We start from the raw sequence: 17,774 nt of genomic DNA, 5'->3' as shown, positions 1-17,774 counted from the left end.
TAGAAAAAAAAAACCACACACTACAAACTTTGAAGTTACTTTACACCACTTAAACCATGATTACACTACCTTTTAAATGCATGCTAGTCAACAGAATTACAAGCCATCCTTTACCTCATTTATTATTGTCTCTGTTTCCCACTTTTTCAATGTCATGAATTTAAGAAAGTTACAATTACTCTAATCTCTACCCACCCCTGCCCCAAAATAGCTTCTCAAGACTTGGATACCTACCTTTTCCTCTGCTACAAGAAGAGGCCAGGGGAGTAAGTTCTGGAGATAAGGAAGTCAGCTTTTCTTCTTGTTAGAATAACTGATGTATTTCTCTTTCCTTCCTGTTGGGCTCAGGCTGCAGCACGTTGTTCTACGTGACTGCCCCGAGGTCTTGGTCCAGCCTAGGTCTGCTGAGGTTACTCCTACTTCACCGACAAAGCTACCAGGGAGCAAAGCCACCTAAAAACACACCAAGGAACAGCGTAAATACCAACATTTTACCTTTTGAACTGGAGAGAGACAGAGCGAGTGCTACTGAAGTATTCCACCACCAACGAGGAAACCCTCAATAGCAACCAGAGGCTTCCAAGAAGTCTCATTGACCTCAGGTGTAAATGACTAATTACATCTCCGAGAACAGCTGCTGACACAAGAATCAATTTAAATGTCAGGCCTGAACTTTGGGGGAGAAAATTTCTTTGAAGTATAGCATACATACAGAATGTTACCCAAATCATAAGCACAGTTTGATTAATTTTCCCAAGGCGAACACATCCCATCAAGAAATGTGTGATGGTAGCACAACATTGTGAATGTAACTGACAGCACTGAATTATATATGTGAATGTGGTTAAAAGGGGAAATTTTAGGTTGTATGTGTATTACTAGAATAAAACATATTTTTAAAAATAGGACTGTACAGCATGCACACAAAGAAATACAAAAATTCTTATATAGTCTCTTGGGTGAATATTTGAACACACTTCTGTTGGATATGTGCCCAGGAGTGGAGTTCCTGGGTTATAGCATATACATATGTTGAACTTTAGTAGATACTGCCAAATAGTTTTCCAAAGTGGTTGTACTAAATTACACTCCTACCAGTAGTATCTAAGAGTTCTAGTTACTCCACATTCTCATGGGTATTGTCAGCCTTTCTTATTTTATGCATTCTGGTGGGTATGTGGTAGTATCACATTATGGTTTTAATTTGTATTTCCCTGATGACTAGCGAATTTGAAAAAGCTGAGCATCATTTTATATGTTTATTGGTCATTTGAGTATCTACTTTTAAGTAGACCTGTTCAAGTATTTTGCCTATTTTTCTATTGGGCTGTCTGTCTTTTTCTTGTTGGTTTTTATGAGTTCTTTATATATTCAGGATACAAGTCCTTTGCAATATATACGTATATATTTCAGTTTTCTTCTCCCACTCTATAGATTTGCTTTTTCACTCTCTTAATAGGCCCTCTTGAGGGCCTCAGTTCACTTCTGAGGGTGAACACATGTGAAATCTGAAAGAATGTGATTTTTGGCCAATCAGCTGATAACCAAGACTAAGGTGCAATGTGTGGCTCTGGGAGTAACTAGGCCTCTTTGGAACCCTCCTGGGCCTTGGCTTTCTCATCTGTAAATGAGGTTCACTCTGGTCATCTCTTGAGTTCTTCAACTCTGAAATCTCATTCTTCTGGGACCTGAGGATGATAACCCGGGATAGTGAATTCCTTTTAGGTGAGGAGTAGGGATGGGCGGGATGGGGGTAGGGGGTTGCAAGGGGTTAGAATGAGCACTGGGGAAGAGTGGGTTAAGACGATAAACTTTAGAATGAAACACACCTGAGTGACTTTGAGCAAATCACTTGCCCTCTCTGAGCCTGTTACCTAATGAGGGTCACAGGCTTCTCTCTGGATGTTACCCTTCATTCAATTCATTTACAAATGTTTATTGGGCATCCACTTTGTGTCAGGCACTGCCATAAAGATCACGACTGAGGCTCCCTGGTCTAAGTAGTTCCTCAATAAATAGTAACTACTGTTTCAGCATTATTACTATTTAGAGTACAACATGCTGAGTGAATCAATTTAGGAATATTTGGAAGAAAATGCTCTTGAAATGAGGATGACTTGGAGTCATTGTTTCCAAAGTAGGATTTACTAAGAAAATATTAGAACTTATATTTATACTTTTTTAAAGTTTAAATGTAAACTTGATTAATATTTAATCAATGGATTCATGGGTGAGTATATCATTAAGAAATAAACATGCTTTTGGGATACATGCTCCAAAATTTTTCCTGATAGGCATAATTAAAGAAATCTGGTGACCCCTGACCTCAGGCCTCAGGCTAAAATGGACAGCAGGGAGGAATCGGCTGAGATGGAATGTAACTGGGTGTTGAAACTGAGTGGGTACGATGGTTAATTTCAAATGTCAACTTGGTCAGGTTAGTGTGTCCGGTTGTTTGGTCAAAATTGGCCTAATTGTTACTGTAAAGATATTTCATAGATGGGATTGGCATCTACAAAAAGTTGATTCCATCTACAATCAACAAAGGAAATTGCCCTCAGCAAAGTTATTTCCTCATCGAGTCAGTTGGAGATCTAGAAAATGAGAACTGAGGGTCTCAGAGGTCAAAAGAAGAATTTCTGCCTCAATTTCTACATTGCCTTTAACTGGGATTTCCAGCCAGCCAGCTTTACCCTGGAGAATTTGGACTAAAGACTTCAACATCACCTTTATCAGAATTTCCAGCCTCTGACCTGCCCTATGGAATTTGGACTTGCCCATCCCTATGGTCGCATGAACCAATTCCATATCATAAATCTCTCCTTCTCTATCTCCACATACCATATATATACACACATACATACATACAAATACACAAGTACAGTACATATACATAAATCCTGTTAGTTCTGTTTCTCTGGAAAACCCTGACTAATACAGCAAGCATAAACTAGATAAAATCTGAAACTAAAGTGAGGTGACAGAGGACTGACCTGGGGAATTAGGTCAACTTAGCAGCGGAAGCAGGAGAGGGGCTGAGTTGATGAATGGGATGGGAGGAAGGCAATGTGAGAATGACGTCATAATTGAAGCCACCAAGAAAAGATCTTCGGATTGCTGTGTGTGGTAGATTGTGGTAGATTGTCTCCACCCTCAAGTGCCCTGCCGACCCCCATGGCTGGATTATACGACGCTGCCCTGCTAAACCCTGGGTGGCCAAAGACTTGATTTGAATGATGAAATATGAGCAGAAGTGACATGTGCCAATTACAAGCAGACGCTTAATAGCGAGTCCTCGGGTCATTACATTCTCTCTTCCCTCTCTTATGATGACTGGCAATATCCATACCCAGCCTGCTCCATCAGCCTGGGTCCCAGTGGGGAGAGGACATGGAGCACAGCCACACAGATCCACAATGGTAGTGTAGTATGTGACAAGCAAATCTTTGCTGTCATCAACCACTAAGAATCTCAGGTCATTTGTTCTTGCAGCTAACCTAGCCTATGCTGAATGATGTAGTGTATATATTTTTTTCCTATACACAGGACTGATAATCAAAATACTTAAAAACCACTATAGCATGAATGTCAACTAGTTAGAATAGATGCCACAAGTTATCCTTTACTTGCTGGATTTTCAGAGCTGGGGAATGGGCTGGGGTAACAAGGGTTGGGAAGAAGATGTATTCGAGAGGCTCAGAGGAACGTCTATTTTCCAACTGGCACAAAGATATTTCAGTACAACTATGCCAGTGTTCACCTGCTGAAAATCAGACCTGAATACAGACATTTCTTAGTGAATCTCTTTAGCATGCAATTTCTCAACATAGGATGCTCACTTTAGATGTGTTAGAAGTTTATTTTCTTTTCCATTACAACATTAAATTCCTCCAACTTCGGTGTTTTGATATTGCAGTTATTTTCTTCATTATTATTATTATTACTGGCTTAGCATGATTCCATGATACATCTCATTCCTAGGCACAGGAAAAGGAAAGGAAAATCACAGAGCCACTGGTTGGATTTAGATTGTAAAGGGCATAGACAGCAGAACAACATTGTAAGGCTGTATCAACTGTGGCTGCTGAAATTATTTGTTGATGTGACATCACTATGATTGTGACAGCACCAAGTGCTAAAAAAATGGCATTGGTGACTCCAATCCTTATTTCTAAAGTGTTTGTATTTAAGAGATGAGACTTAGTGGAAGAAGAAAGATGGTTCTGTACACCACCTGCCAACCTAAGACTAAACCCCAAACTGAAAAAAAAAAACCTAAGATTCACCTCACTGACTTACTGCACAGAAACCAAACATTATTCTAAAATATGGTTGAATACCAGAAATTTATGAGTAATTGTGGAGTCAATGTGTTTTATACTCCAGAGCTTCTGAAAAGCACTCTTTTTTGGCAGATTGTTGTGCTAGAACTGCCAGATGCCATCCTTATTTTAAATCCCTTAGCCCTACAGATTGTACATCAACTGAGCAGAATACAATGCCATATCACTATATTTTTCCAAGCAATACAACATCATATAAGCCTAGAGAGTTCAAACCATCCTATTTACAGATATAGCTTTTTAAAATTGTTACACAGAGACTGTATCTTAGTCGACTTTGTAGCACTGATCCCAGCTCAGAGACGCAAAGCAAGTGTTCAATATATGTGTGTCAAATAATAAATAGTTCTGAAGATATGGAGACCAACTCATCCATTTAGAGGGCAGACTCAAAATGCCATATACCATGATCATTTAATGAATGGTCTTTGATAATTAGGAACTGGAGAGTGGTACCCAACCCATGTAAGCTGAAGTCATGTAAAAATTTTAAATGTACTTTACATGTCTTCTGTTGATTTATGTACATGCTGGTGATTTTGAGATACAACATAACTTAGAGTTGCTGCCTTAATAATATATTAGCATAGCAAATATTCAGGGCACTCATTTGAATTAAGTTCATAAAAGGCTTTGGAACACAATTAAAAAAAGATGTTCCCAGACTTCACATTCTTTAATTGCAGATGTTCACTCAGAACTTGTTTACTCTTGCTTTACACATAATTCTAAACAACTTTATACAACTTTATATAAACTTTATGATATAAAGGCCTGTGTTGGCCCCAGGAGCCAGTGTTGGCCAAGAGTTCAGAACCAGATAGACAGGGTCCAGTGAGTGAGAAGGACAGCTAAAACCGAATCTCACAGGAAGCTTGGGATGGCAGGAGGACAAAGCAAAATGTCAGAACCAAATCAAGAGTGGAAAGGGGCTCAAGTCTGAAACACTGGAGCAGATGGGTTGAAGCCAGATAATAAGGGAACAAAATGGAACAGGTAAATTTATTCAGAATCCTAGCAGTGGGGGACCAAGTGTGGGGGAGCAAGCAGACTCCTGCCAGCAGGTCTTGCTCAGGCCAGATGTCCAGGGCAAAGTAGCCACCAGTCTGAATCTGCTCTGCCTTCCTCCCAGAAGTCCTCTGTTTCCTCACAAGGGGGCAGGCAACCACATTTTCCTCCACCCCACAACACTCTCCATTTTGGTCTGATGGCAGAAATAACACCTATGGGCAAATCATTCATTCCATAAAATTTTAATTGTGCCCCTACTATGTGTCAGGCTCAATGTAAAGGGCGGGGGATCCATTAGTGAATAAGATAGATTCCGCCTGCATGGAATTGGATTCTAGATGAGGAGACATCATAAACAAGCAAAACTAAATGTATTGTTCCAAACTGTGAGAAGTGCTACCACACAGGATGTCTGGGTAAAGAATGAGGTGGGAAGTGGGAGGTACTTTAGGATTGAGTGGATAAGGAAAGCCTCTCCCTATGGGAGGTTTTAAATTAAGACATGTTAAATCATCCAAAGACCACCAGGAGTAAGTCGGCAGTCTGACAAAATCACAATTATTGACTCGCAGCAAGGCAGAAGGGGAGGGAGGAGGGAAGTGTCTTTTGTAAGATTTAGTTTCCTGCTGAAGGACTCTGATGAGACGCTGACTGATGGAGAGATCAACCAGGAGCTAACTCTCATAGTCTAGGTGGGAGATGCCAGTCTTGAACTGGCACCTTGAGCATATGGGACAGAAGGTGGGACCTGGAGCCAAACTTCACCAGGTCCCTTGGGAAGCTCTTCTATAAGGAATGGGAAAGGGTTCCACCGGCTGGGCTTTGGAGGGGTAAGAAGTCGCAGCTGGCAACTTGACTGAAAGTGGGTGGTAAAACTAGAAAAAGCAGACCCCAATATTCAAAAATCATGGCCTCAGGACACATGCAAGCAGGTGTATATGCCTTCCATTTTGAGACAGCACTCAACCAGAGCCCATTGCAATTAATTTTCGTAAAGACCTCTGTACACAAATAAAGTCTGCGTATAGTTCATTCCAGTTAAGGCAGCAGGGAAGTGCACTGCATTTTACAAATATATATATATATATATTTTAAAGTTGCTTAAAGAAAAAATTCCCATTTATATAGAAACAGCTCCCCAAAGGAAGGTTTCATTCAGATAGCTAAAGTTTCCTAATCCTGGATCTCCAGGGGACTGTAACCATAATCTCACATTGTCCATTATGTTCGGAAGTCACTTTACAGTCCGTTACTAGGTGTCCGAGACTTGTGAATGTTCAAGTTAGTCCACACATTTCAAACTGAAGGGGCCAGAAGGACTCTTCCCCTTCTCGATTGCTTTTGTGCGTGTTTGTGTGGTAACGTGTACATAACGGTAAATTTGCCATTTTAACCTTTTTAAAGTGTACGATTCAGAGGCATTATTTACATTCACAATGTTGTGCTACCATTACCACATCTGTTAGCAAAATTTTTTTTTATCACTCCAAACAGAAACTCTGTCGCCATTAAGCAATAACTTTCCATTCCCTCTCCCCCTCAGCGCCTGGTAACCTCTAGTCTACTTGTCTCCCCTGTTGGTTTTTGTCCATTTGTTTTGTTTTAGTTGCTGCGGTTCAGTCAACTCCCCGGGCTATCGTGACGGGTTCCATGGAAACCACTACCTCTCAGAGGACAGGAGGAGGGGCTAATCCGCAGTCCCCCGCCTCCTTCCCCCATCCCCTAGCCCTCTGGCCCCACCCTGAGCTGCTGATGCACCAAACAAGGCGCCGGAGCGGAGAAAGGCGGGATCTTAGAGCAGGGCGTGGGCGGGGCCCGAGCAGGGAGAGGGGCGGGGTCCTAAAAAGGAGCGAGGCCTGAGTAAGGGAAGGGGCGTGGCCTGAGCGCGCCGAAGCGGACTGCGCAGGCGCAGCCGCCCTACTCCAGTGAGGCGCAGGGGGCGGCACGGCCCAGGAAGGAAGATGGAAGATTACCAGGCTGCTGAGGAGGTAAGCCCCCGGCCCGCGACAGGAAGGCTGCCAGCTGAGAGCACTGGGCGCCGGGGCCCCGCAGCCTCCAGGGGGAGTGTTGTGGGCGCCGGCTCGTGCCCGGGGAGCCGTGGCGGCCCTCCTCTCCGCCGATCGGCGGCGTCTAACTGGCGGGAGCGGACTTGGGCCCGCGGCGGTCCCGGAGGTCCTGGGCCGCCGAGGGCTAATCCTCCGCGCGAGTCGCAGGGCCCTTATTGGCCAGTTTACGGGTGTGGGGATGAGGTTCCGGGGGTGGGAATAGCAGACTAGGGAGCGAGGACTCAGAGCTCGAACCGGGCGCCGGTGGGGGCGCAGTGGGGACGGGCGAGTCCGACAGGCGCCCGGGCGAGCGGGGTTGAGTCGGAGGAGCCTCCTGGCCGCGGCGGGCTGGACTCGGGCACAAGGCCCGGGCCACGCACTCTCGGCCCCACGGCGGCCCAGGACCATGGGAGAGTGACGTCACCCCCTTCCTTTATTCCGCGAGGCCCGGCGCCCGGGAAAGGTGCCCGAGGTCCAGGGCTGCGGTGCGTTTTAACGCCAACACCCCGGCTGGCGGCAGGGTGACATACATGTAGAGTGGACACCCGTCAGCATCCTTCAGTCGTGGATTTGATTTCTAGGCTGCCTGCAAAATGCAGGCGTGCACACTTAGGAGAACCTTCCTTTGTCTTCCAGTCTGCACCTTGTTCTTCAGTGCCACTCCCACTTCCACCGTGGCCATGATCGTTTCGCGTTTTAAATATCAGTAAGGTCGCTCATTCTTGTGGGAAGAATCAGTCCCCAGTTGCCTTAATGAAAAACCAGGGGGAAGCGCACGATTATTTGCCGAGCAGAAGACATTCATCTCAACAGTGTGCTGGTAAAAAGGCTTTCCTTCAAGCTAACAAGCCTTCAGGGATGCTATTATAGAGGAACAGTTAGTTGCTCGTTCTCATCCTGTCAAATAATTCTTGTTGAAATTCAAATGAATAGAGACCTGTGAATCATGCAGCCTGCCAAAAATAAAAACTGTTATTAGATAAAGTTTGGTAAGGTTTGATGTTATATCACTTTTGAAATTTAGTATAAGCAGGAATGTTTTGAGGAGAAATACTTATAAGGCTTAAGGACTGATCTGAGAGTTTCAGTTTTCATCTGATTTCCTAACTAGCACAGATACTTTCTATGAGTGTGTCATAATGAATGTTTGTTTGAATGCTGGTGGCAACAAAGTGAATAATTATGAGAAGACACCGTTCAGGAGCAGTTGACAAAGGAAAAGCTTTTTCTGTTAACTATTAACTAATATAGTGGTGGAAAATGGATTGTATTTATAGGAATATTGAGTAAAACTTTACAAAAAGAAGTGGCATATAAGAGAAAGCCCTTAATACTGGCAATCTGCATTCTGATTCTGACACTCACAAAAGGAGGTGGCTAAATGACTTCATTGTTTGAGACCTTAGTTGCATATTTGTAAAATGAAGGGCTAAACAGGGTGATCTGTGTTTTACATTAGGTGTAAGCATAGAAGGATGATAACATGAGTATCTTAAATGGCATGCTCTTCCATATTTACTAAATTGTCCATTCCAGTTCTCCTTTGGGCCTCTGAACTAAGCCTTTTCTGCATATCCTCTAACTTCAGGTAGATCCCTGGGTCTCTGTAACTCACTTCCAATTCATTATTCATCTTTCCTGGAGAAGTTGTAACTGCCTGGTAGATTCTATACCTCTGCTCTACTTCCCACTAAAAGCTTATTAAACAACCCTTTTGATACTTTAACCATATGAAAGGTTATTTATACAGGACTCTGATACTTGGTTTAGGATCACCATAGTCACTTGTAAGGATCCTTTAAACTTCCAGATATGATTTAATCTCTGAGATTCTGCACATTTTCATTAACTTGTGAGTTGGCTGGCTTTGTCTCCAAGTACACTTCTGAGTAGTGCCAGTGAGAGGACTCTTGGTCATCATGAAAAGAGACATTACTACAGCAGTACAAAGATGCTTTCTGCTCAGGGGACTTTTGGTAGGAAGGAAGAGTGCCCACAGTTGTGCAACAGCCAGGCAGAGCAGAAAACTCACTGCCAATTGCAGGGGCTCTCTACCTTTATTCTCCCAGGATATACATTGATCGCGGTGCCCTTGGGTACTGCACTCTCCAATGACATGTAGAGCTAAGGACCAATCCCTGGAACTTAGCCCTAACTTTAAACTTCTCTTTCCCATATAAAGAAGCATACTAACAAGCAAGCGACCAGTAGTGATGTTATTTTCAGGATAGCTTTCTACACATTCAGATTTACTGTGTGTGTATATATGAGACAGAGACACATGTAAAGAAAACCATTTATGAACTCTGGGTACTGATTACCGCTGGCAGCCCACCTCACAACTCATTCTGACCCACTGATGGAGGAACTGCTGGCCTAGCAGTTTGTTGTAAATTCCTTAAGGAGGACATCATTGAGAAAAAATTATCAGGAAATAGCATAATCTTTGTAAATTAAATTCTTAAATTTAGAGCCTCCTAATCAGTGTACATTAGGGAAGAGTGAATTCTGTCTTTAAAATGGATTGCATTAGCAGCTTCATGTAACTCCTTAAACGAATGTATTTGTTAATTATTTTAGCAGGTGTTTGAAACAAGGGAGAAATTATATTCTAGTTGAAAGTGAATCCAGTCTTTTGGATTGGAACGTGATTAAAACGAAACAAAAACAAACAAAAACCCCTTAAATTATATACATGTATTCTAGTTCCCTGACTGCCACTCATTTACTCTGTGATCTTCAGAGATCCACTTAGTTCTTTCTAAGTTTTTCTGTAATGTCTTCATCTGTAAAATGAACAGTCTGGTTAGATTATTTCTGAGTTTTTCATTGCTAAATTATGTTCAGTACCTAAATTTGCATTAATCAATGCAGGGCAAAACAGATCTTTTAAACAAATCAAACTTAATGAATTTTTTTCCTTACAGACTGCTTTTGTTGTTGATGAAGTGAGCAACATTATAAAAGAGGTAAGAAGAGAAATGCTTACTTTTTAAGTATTTGATTACATCAGTGGAAATAATGTGTTTCAAATACTGCCTTGGAATTGTTTCAACTGAGCCTGTGTGTTTTGGCATTTCAAATAACAGTTTTTACTTCAATGAATATCTAGATAAGAATTACTCCCATATTAAATGTAAATTATATATTTTAAATTAGCCAGAACATTTTACGTATGTAGTAGTATTACCGAATGTTACTAAGGCGTGATCCCATAACCTTTTAGTATGAAAGACTCATGGCATACACATGTTTTTCTAGTATGTAATGAAGAAAGGGTGAGTACAAAAAATTGAACAGTCAATTTCCGTTAAGTATTTGGGACCTGGTGTTCTAGTTTGGGGCTTCTTCTGTTCTCTATTTTTTAAAATCCCCAACTTTCTACTTTGTTGTTACATGAACCTCCCTTAGATGAAGACACGATAATTTTTTTTGTAAAGGATAGTTCTTTATTCGTTTATTGAGAGACTGTATATGAAGGGAGTATGCTCTGTACTGACTCTTGTCAGCAAAAACAGCTAACAGTCCTGACCCTCAAGGAGGTTACAAAATGGGGGTGGGGAACAGTGAAGACAGTTATAAAATAATCATAGCTGTAGGATTGCATTTACTGTATGGTATGTGCCACAGCATGTGGTGCTATGAGAATGCTTAAAGTGGGATTTGTCCTACATAGTGATTTCAGGACTCTCTGGAGTGGGCAGCATGTGCTGAGGCCCTCTGGTATGGAGATACATGGTGTATCTGAGGGACTGAAAGGAGGCAGTGGTGCAGCTGGAGTGGAGAAACCTGGGAGAGCCCACAGCTTCCCTTCCAGTGTAAGAATGCAGAAGATACTGAAGCCATTGGCTAAGAAAAGTCATTGGATGATCCAAGGGTCTTTGTATAATTCAGAATTGACTCTAATGGAAATTATTAATACAAATTATTGACTCTAGTCAGAGTGATAAAGAACCACAACCTACTTTTGTGAACTGAAAGCAAAATGATACTGTTTTACCCTATACATTAGTCAACATCAAGCCTGATTTTCTGGTTGCTTTGCAGTGTTTCTAAATTCTAAATTTCTTTTTCATTGTGTTTCTAAACAGTGTTTCATACAGAACACACTGGGGAGCAGAAAGATGAGTAAATCAAAGTAAAACTGTGAGAGGTGGTGCTTGTTTGTTACCAAGTCTAGTTTTGCTTCACTGGTTTTCCCTGTTACAACTGAATTGTAACCAGTGAGCAAGTACAATTGAAAGTACACATCTGGCATGTACATGGAAGCAAGAAGTAACATTGCACTACTACTTTAACATTTATCACCAGCCTCCAACAGTTTCTTTTTGCCCCTGGCCGTAAGGTTGGTTCTTTACTTCACCTATTGGGTAGTAATAAATTTGAGTGGGCTAAAATTGGAGGAGCATTTTTTGCCCCCTTCCCTGAAAAACAGTGGATTTCAAATGTATGCATGTGTAGAGGAGAGCCTTCAGTTAGAAGTTTAGCCTGAAAGATGATTTAGGTCACAGTGTTTTAAAAATTTGAAACTCTATAATTATGGATTTAAAAATGAATATTAAAATTATGTAAATGAAATGTAACACGGTTAAAAGGTATATTTGCAAAGGAGTCTTCATAATTTAAAATAAGCTTACATTTTCATTTCATTGTTCTTAGGATAAATTTCAGTTACTAATGGGAAGGTGTTTGGTATATCCTGTTAAGTGTGACCCCTACTTTGTGCTTTGTTTTCTAGGCTATAGAAAGTGCAATTGGTGGCAATGCTTATGAACACAGCAAAGTTAATCAGTGGACCACAAATGTCGTAGAACAAACTTTAAGCCAACTCACCAAGCTGGGGAAACCATTTAAATACATTGGTAATGGGTTTTTGTTTTCTCATATACTCTTTGTTGGTGGTGGTTCTCTAAATACTGATAAGAGGCTCGTCCAGTGCCAGAAAAGTTGCTAATGTGGCAATGTGGAGTCTAACTGCAGAGAACATTCCCAATAGAGTAGGTCAGTTGTGTTTTTTCTGTTACCAGACACTTGGCCTTTTTAGCTGCTGGCACAATTGCAGGGCATCAGTCAAGCAGGCGTTCAGATCATATGCTTTTAAAACAAATATGTGGTGAAGGAAAGGAAATATATTATTTGTTAATAAGTGGGTCAAAGCAATCTACCTCTGTAATTTTTATCATGAACATGATGTGATCTGTATAAGTATGCTAAAAGTAGGCAAAGGGAAATTTATGCTAAGGTAGGTTTTTCTAATGAAAGTGTTTCCATTTAAGTGACCTGTGTCATCATGCAAAAGAATGGAGCTGGACTGCACACAGCAAGTTCTTGCTTCTGGGACAGCTCTACTGATGGTATGACTTTGGTTTGTGTTTGTGAAGTCTTGCCTTGTACGTTGTTCCTAAAAGTTGCCAAGTACCTTCTTAGATCATGCTGAGATATATATTATCAAAAAACAGTCTTTTATGAAATATGCGCTTGACTGTTTCATGTCTTGAATGCATGCTTATTAGTCTTTTTAAAAAAAATTTATAAATTAGGGACTTGCCTACCTTCTCTATTTGTGTACCACAAAAAGGTAGGTACTTGAATGTTTTGACTTAATGAGAAATCAAAATATCAAGTCCCACACAGTTTTTGTAATTTTAAACACTGCTGTCTTTTTTTTTTCCTCCCCAGGGAGTTGCACTGTGAGATGGGAGAACAAAACCATGTACTGCATAGTCAGTGCCTTTGGACTCTCCTTTTAAGTTCCTCCTCCAACTTAAGTGTTTTCTCCTTTTGTTTCAGCGTTTCTTTTCCCTCTTGTAACCACCAACCATGAGTTCAATGAACACCTTTCTTGTTCTCTTTGTGTTTTTTTGTTGTGGCACTCTCCAACTGTAGACAAAAAATCAAAATGACTGCACTGTTACATGAATGGTAGTCCGTAAGTCGGATGTGTAATTCACCTTAGGTAGCCAAAAGCTTGTATTGCCACTTGTCTTAACTCTGAATATTTCTTTTTAAGGGTGCTAAAACCGGATTATCTGCTAGTGTGAAATTTTCTCTGCTTTCTGAAATGATTCAAGTATACTAATTTTCCATACTTTGTACTTTTGTTAGAATAATAAATTATTCAAATTTAAAAGTTTGTGGATTTTTTTTCATTGTCTCAATAGTATCACCAGTGAATTCTTCATATTTAGTTATTGGCTTCAAAATCTATAAGACTATATAGAGAAAAGTTACAATTCTGCTTCAGTCCTCTCCTGTAGAATGATTTGCTAACTTCCCCCAAGAGTCTAGGACCCTGTCAGCTTTGCTGTCACCTAAGTCCTTCCTGAGCCTGGCCACATTTCTACCCTCTGGGCAGCAGACCCCTGTATTCTGAAATGCCCCTCTTCTAGGGCTTAAGGTGGGAGAGAAGGGAAAGCTGATTTCTGTTACTTTAGCCAGAGCAAAGTACGCTTGGCCCAAATGTGCGACACAACAGCTTCTACTCCTGTGTTCTGTTTTTCAATAGCAATCACAAAAAATGTTGTTGTACCTCACAGATTACAAAATGCATTCATAATCATTTAATTTACTCCTATAACAATTATGCAGCTATTTAATAAGAAAACATGTTTGGAGGTTATCTCTGATTGCTATCAAGTCACACATCCCAAGTAAGTGGGGAAAGTGGGCCCCCAACCTTGGTTTTCTGACTTTATTTTCAGTGTTCGTCCATCTATTTGCTCTTCTCTAAAACCCTTTTTATTAAAACACTGATGTCTGAATGGCCAAATGAACTTCAGATGCAAAGAGCACACAGAAATGAAGATACATGTATTAGGACAGAATATTAACAATTTATTAACATTTACCAGAAAGGTAGTGTTAGAATAAAGCCATTCCCAAACAAACATTGATTCACTTTTACCTGGCTGATTATAATGGTCATTCTGTGATGAGGTGATACCTGTGTGCCATTGGCACAGTTCCATAATATATAATACATAATTCTCTTAGTTAAAAGTTCGGTGCTTTATTTTACAAATATTTACAGTCTTTTTGTAAAAAGGCAGTTTTCAGTAGCAGAACATCCTTCTATGTTTCATAGTATGCTATAGTTACCAGTATATCTAAAGCATGTCAAATCAAGATAAATAGTCTGAGATATCACAGACTAAAGCAACTTCCCTTTGGCCCAGGGAAAAAGATTTGCATCTTTTTTTTTCCCAAAGTCTAACCTCTAAGGCAACTGTTTCTAGAACCCTCAATGTACACAAATATACTTTAGTGTTTTTAAGTCTAGTTTTAACTAGATGCTGACAGAGATGTCCCTTTTAATCATCCCTTCCTCTATAAGCTTGTTTTTTTCTGTAAAGAGGATTCAGGAATAAGTTACTGACCATATGATAACCTATTAGCATAATGGAACCTTCAGTCATGAAATAGTTGAGCTGGTGACATTTGTCTTAAATCCTGTCCATTTAGCGGATTGGATTTACATAATGTATCTAGACTTCTTTTATGTGACTATGTACAGTAAGAACCTAACAAACCTTGAATATCTTATATATCCCCTTCTCTAGCCTTTCAAAATGGGCTTAAAAGAGATAAAACCACATCACTTACTGCTGTAAAGATTAATAAATCAAGCAGACCTATATCCACATGGACAGTGAAGCTGTCCCTAGGGAAACCATTAAATACCTATGACCATCTTCCAGGCTTCCCCTAGACTAGACCAGTATAAAAAAAAATTATCCAAAAATGATATTATTTAAGCCATTACCATGAAGAACTCAGGTCAGCCTTTTTACCTGGCAATTTAAGTTTGCAAAACTTTGATATATTCCAAAAAAATATTTTTTCTTGCTGTCAGGTTTCTTGCAAATTATGTTTTAACTTAATTACTTATGGCACATCTACATGCTAAGTTCTATATACTTAAGCACATTTTACAAGAAGCATGTAATACACTTATATGTATATGCTACACCATGGAAAGAAACTGAAAATGGCATGATTTAATAAAGAACCACTTCCCCTGTAAATACTTTCTGTTGCAGTTTTTTTCTTGTTTCTAACTTAGTTACATAAAAATTAAATACCCTCATATTTTTAATTTCATTGACTTGATGCCATGAAGAATTACAGTATGAAGATGTAAGTCATTAGTTCATAATTACATTTGAAGACAAAGACAATTTTTTAAAACTTCTAATGTATACAGTTAAATGCCTCAAATATTTTATATTTACTGATAAATAATAGCATTCCAAATCATAAAGGACATAAATGACTAAAATTTGTAAACTCTATCACAGATCAGAACAAGTTTCGTTAGTTTACATTAAATTATTTATAGTCTTATTAGAAGTTATAAAATTTGGTAACAATATTTTTCCAATATACTGAATCAAGTAATGACACCATTGCAAATGTAAAAGCTATGTAAACTTGAATTACCCTTGCAATAATACAGTTGTTTACTTCAAAATTCATATTTACAAGGTTTTTTTTAAACCAATGTAAATGGAGTCCGTAAGTGACATTATCACTTAAGTTTAAATTAAAAAAGATACTAAGGTGTCCACATGAACAGCCTCACAAGCACATCTCTAAGGGTCCCAGCAGAACTAAAGGGGAACATAATTTTTAGCTGTGAATAGTAATTTGAGAGTTAATGCATAGATGAAGAAAACATAGCTACTGTTTGCCGAGTGGGAAATCATATTCTGTACTTGTGTATTTGCCAAGATGGCATCAAAAAGGATGTTTACAATTTATAATATGTTAATAGTTAGAGACATTAGTGTGTATGTCAAAGGAAAAGTGAAGGAAGTATTTATACCAGGCTTCTACATTTAGTCTTTGGCAAAAAGAAATAGGCAACTCTGCTGGGCCTCTGAGTTTGTTAAAGATCCTGCCACACCAGATGCCTTCTCTTTTCCAGAGCAATCCCTCTGTTTCTCTGACCACCATGTGAAACACAGAGGATAGGGAAAGATTTCCAAACCATTTACCTTCACCCAGTGATGTTTTTCCATGAGCTGTTTATTATGTTTTGCTTTCTTTTCATCTAGTTTCCAAATTGAAATTGAAAAACTTTTTGGCAAGAAGAATCTATATTATATCAATCATTTGTTTAGTTAAAAAAAAAAGCTGTAAGGAATGTCATATTTTAACAGAATTGCAGAAATAACTACTGATTGGAATTGTAACAATTACCCTCTTCCCCTCCCCAACCACACACAGACACATACAAGCACACATGCTCTTGAGAAACTGCATGGGAACAATACCTTTCCCACTGGAGCTGGCAACCTATAAATGATCTTAGCCTTTCCTTATGAAACCCTCATCAGAAGTCTACCACACCACTGCTTCTGCTTTGGTGATAGGTTGACAGGCTAGAATCTCCCCACTGAACCAATCCTCTCATGGGCTGTAACTCATGTATTTTTCACGGAACACAATTTAATAAGCAATCATTCAAGATACCTGGTTAGCCAGAGCCTTTACCACTCAACGGTGATGGGCTGCCCTCGGGAGGCAGCCACAGGACAGACAGGTTCCCTTTAAGTTTAATGGGTCAAAACAGTAGTGTGGGAAGGGAGGGCAGGGAGAAAGAACAGGAACAGCAATTCTGCTATGCACCTTACTCATAAGTGATTCATGTGAACTTGGAATTAGTGAATTAGGAAAAAAACAAGGTATGCAATTCTTTTCTACTAAAAACTGGGGTAATTGTCCCTCTCGCCACTGAAAACATGCTATTTTTCATCTGAAATCTTGTAGAAAAAAGATCTGGCTATTGAAACTTTTTCATCAGCACCTCTCTTCCCAAATAAACGAAGCCACCCTGGCAATAAATTTGGTCCAACGTTTAAATCCACCCTCAGTTTTGGTTTTCATTTTAAAAAATATGTAAACAAATAAGGAACAGGAAATCTTTGCTTATAAGAAAATGTCTGAATATAAGCAGGTATGGGGGAGGCCAGGGAGTGGTCACTGCAGAAAAACGTCCAGGTTCCTTGAAGTCGTGCCGCCCTTTGCCAAGGGCTCAGTCACTCTCCGACTCTTCCTTGTACTTGGCCCGAATGGCCTGGCCGTTCTGCAGAGGCATTTCTTCATAGTCACTCCTATTATAAAAGACACCTTTGATACCATGCTGCTTTTGACAGCTCTTTATTTCTTCTTCTCTTTCACGACTCGCCATTCTACCAAGAATTCATTCACAGCTTCACTCTCGATTTTCCACCGTCCGCTGATGCTGCCCGTTTTTCCTCTCCCCTCTTTCCTCTGCCCACCCACCAATTACAGGGCCCTCAATCCAGACAAAACTGGTCTTCCTGCGGTCACCACTTACTTTAGATATTCAGCAAAAAGGAATACCATTAAA

The 17,774-nt window shown here is 40.0% G+C and overlaps 3 protein-coding genes across 5 annotated transcripts in view; 1 reads left to right on the top strand and 2 right to left on the bottom strand.

Moving 5' to 3' along the window:
* The window catches only part of SYTL3 (synaptotagmin like 3), a 125,845-nt gene extending 125,307 nt beyond the window's left edge, over positions 1 to 538 (bottom strand). For both annotated transcript variants that reach the window (XM_037820655.1, XM_037820671.1), the window contains exon 1: positions 235 to 538. The gene's annotated coding sequence lies outside the window, so the exon portion shown is untranslated. The remainder of the gene's footprint in view (positions 1 to 234) is intronic.
* Positions 539 to 7,241: 6,703 nt separating this feature from the next.
* On the top strand, positions 7,242 to 13,529 carry DYNLT1 (dynein light chain Tctex-type 1). Its single transcript, XM_037820642.1, has 5 exons — positions 7,242 to 7,342; positions 10,327 to 10,368; positions 12,138 to 12,261; positions 12,676 to 12,753; positions 13,079 to 13,529. The coding sequence occupies exons 1-5, from the start codon at positions 7,316 to 7,318 to the stop codon at positions 13,147 to 13,149; spliced, it is 342 nt and encodes a 113-aa protein (XP_037676570.1). The 5' UTR covers positions 7,242 to 7,315; the 3' UTR covers positions 13,150 to 13,529.
* Positions 13,530 to 14,210: 681 nt separating this feature from the next.
* TMEM181 (transmembrane protein 181) overlaps positions 14,211 to 17,774 on the bottom strand; it is an 84,813-nt gene continuing 81,249 nt past the window's right edge. For both annotated transcript variants that reach the window (XR_005214438.1, XM_037820629.1), the window contains one exon: positions 14,211 to 17,514. The gene's annotated coding sequence lies outside the window, so the exon portion shown is untranslated. The remainder of the gene's footprint in view (positions 17,515 to 17,774) is intronic.

This window comes from Choloepus didactylus, chromosome 2 (assembly GCF_015220235.1).
Source record: "Choloepus didactylus isolate mChoDid1 chromosome 2, mChoDid1.pri, whole genome shotgun sequence".
Taxonomy (NCBI): domain Eukaryota; kingdom Metazoa; phylum Chordata; class Mammalia; order Pilosa; family Megalonychidae; genus Choloepus; species Choloepus didactylus.
Note: the sequence above shows the minus strand (reverse complement) of the source record. Positions and strands in the feature narration are given on the sequence as shown.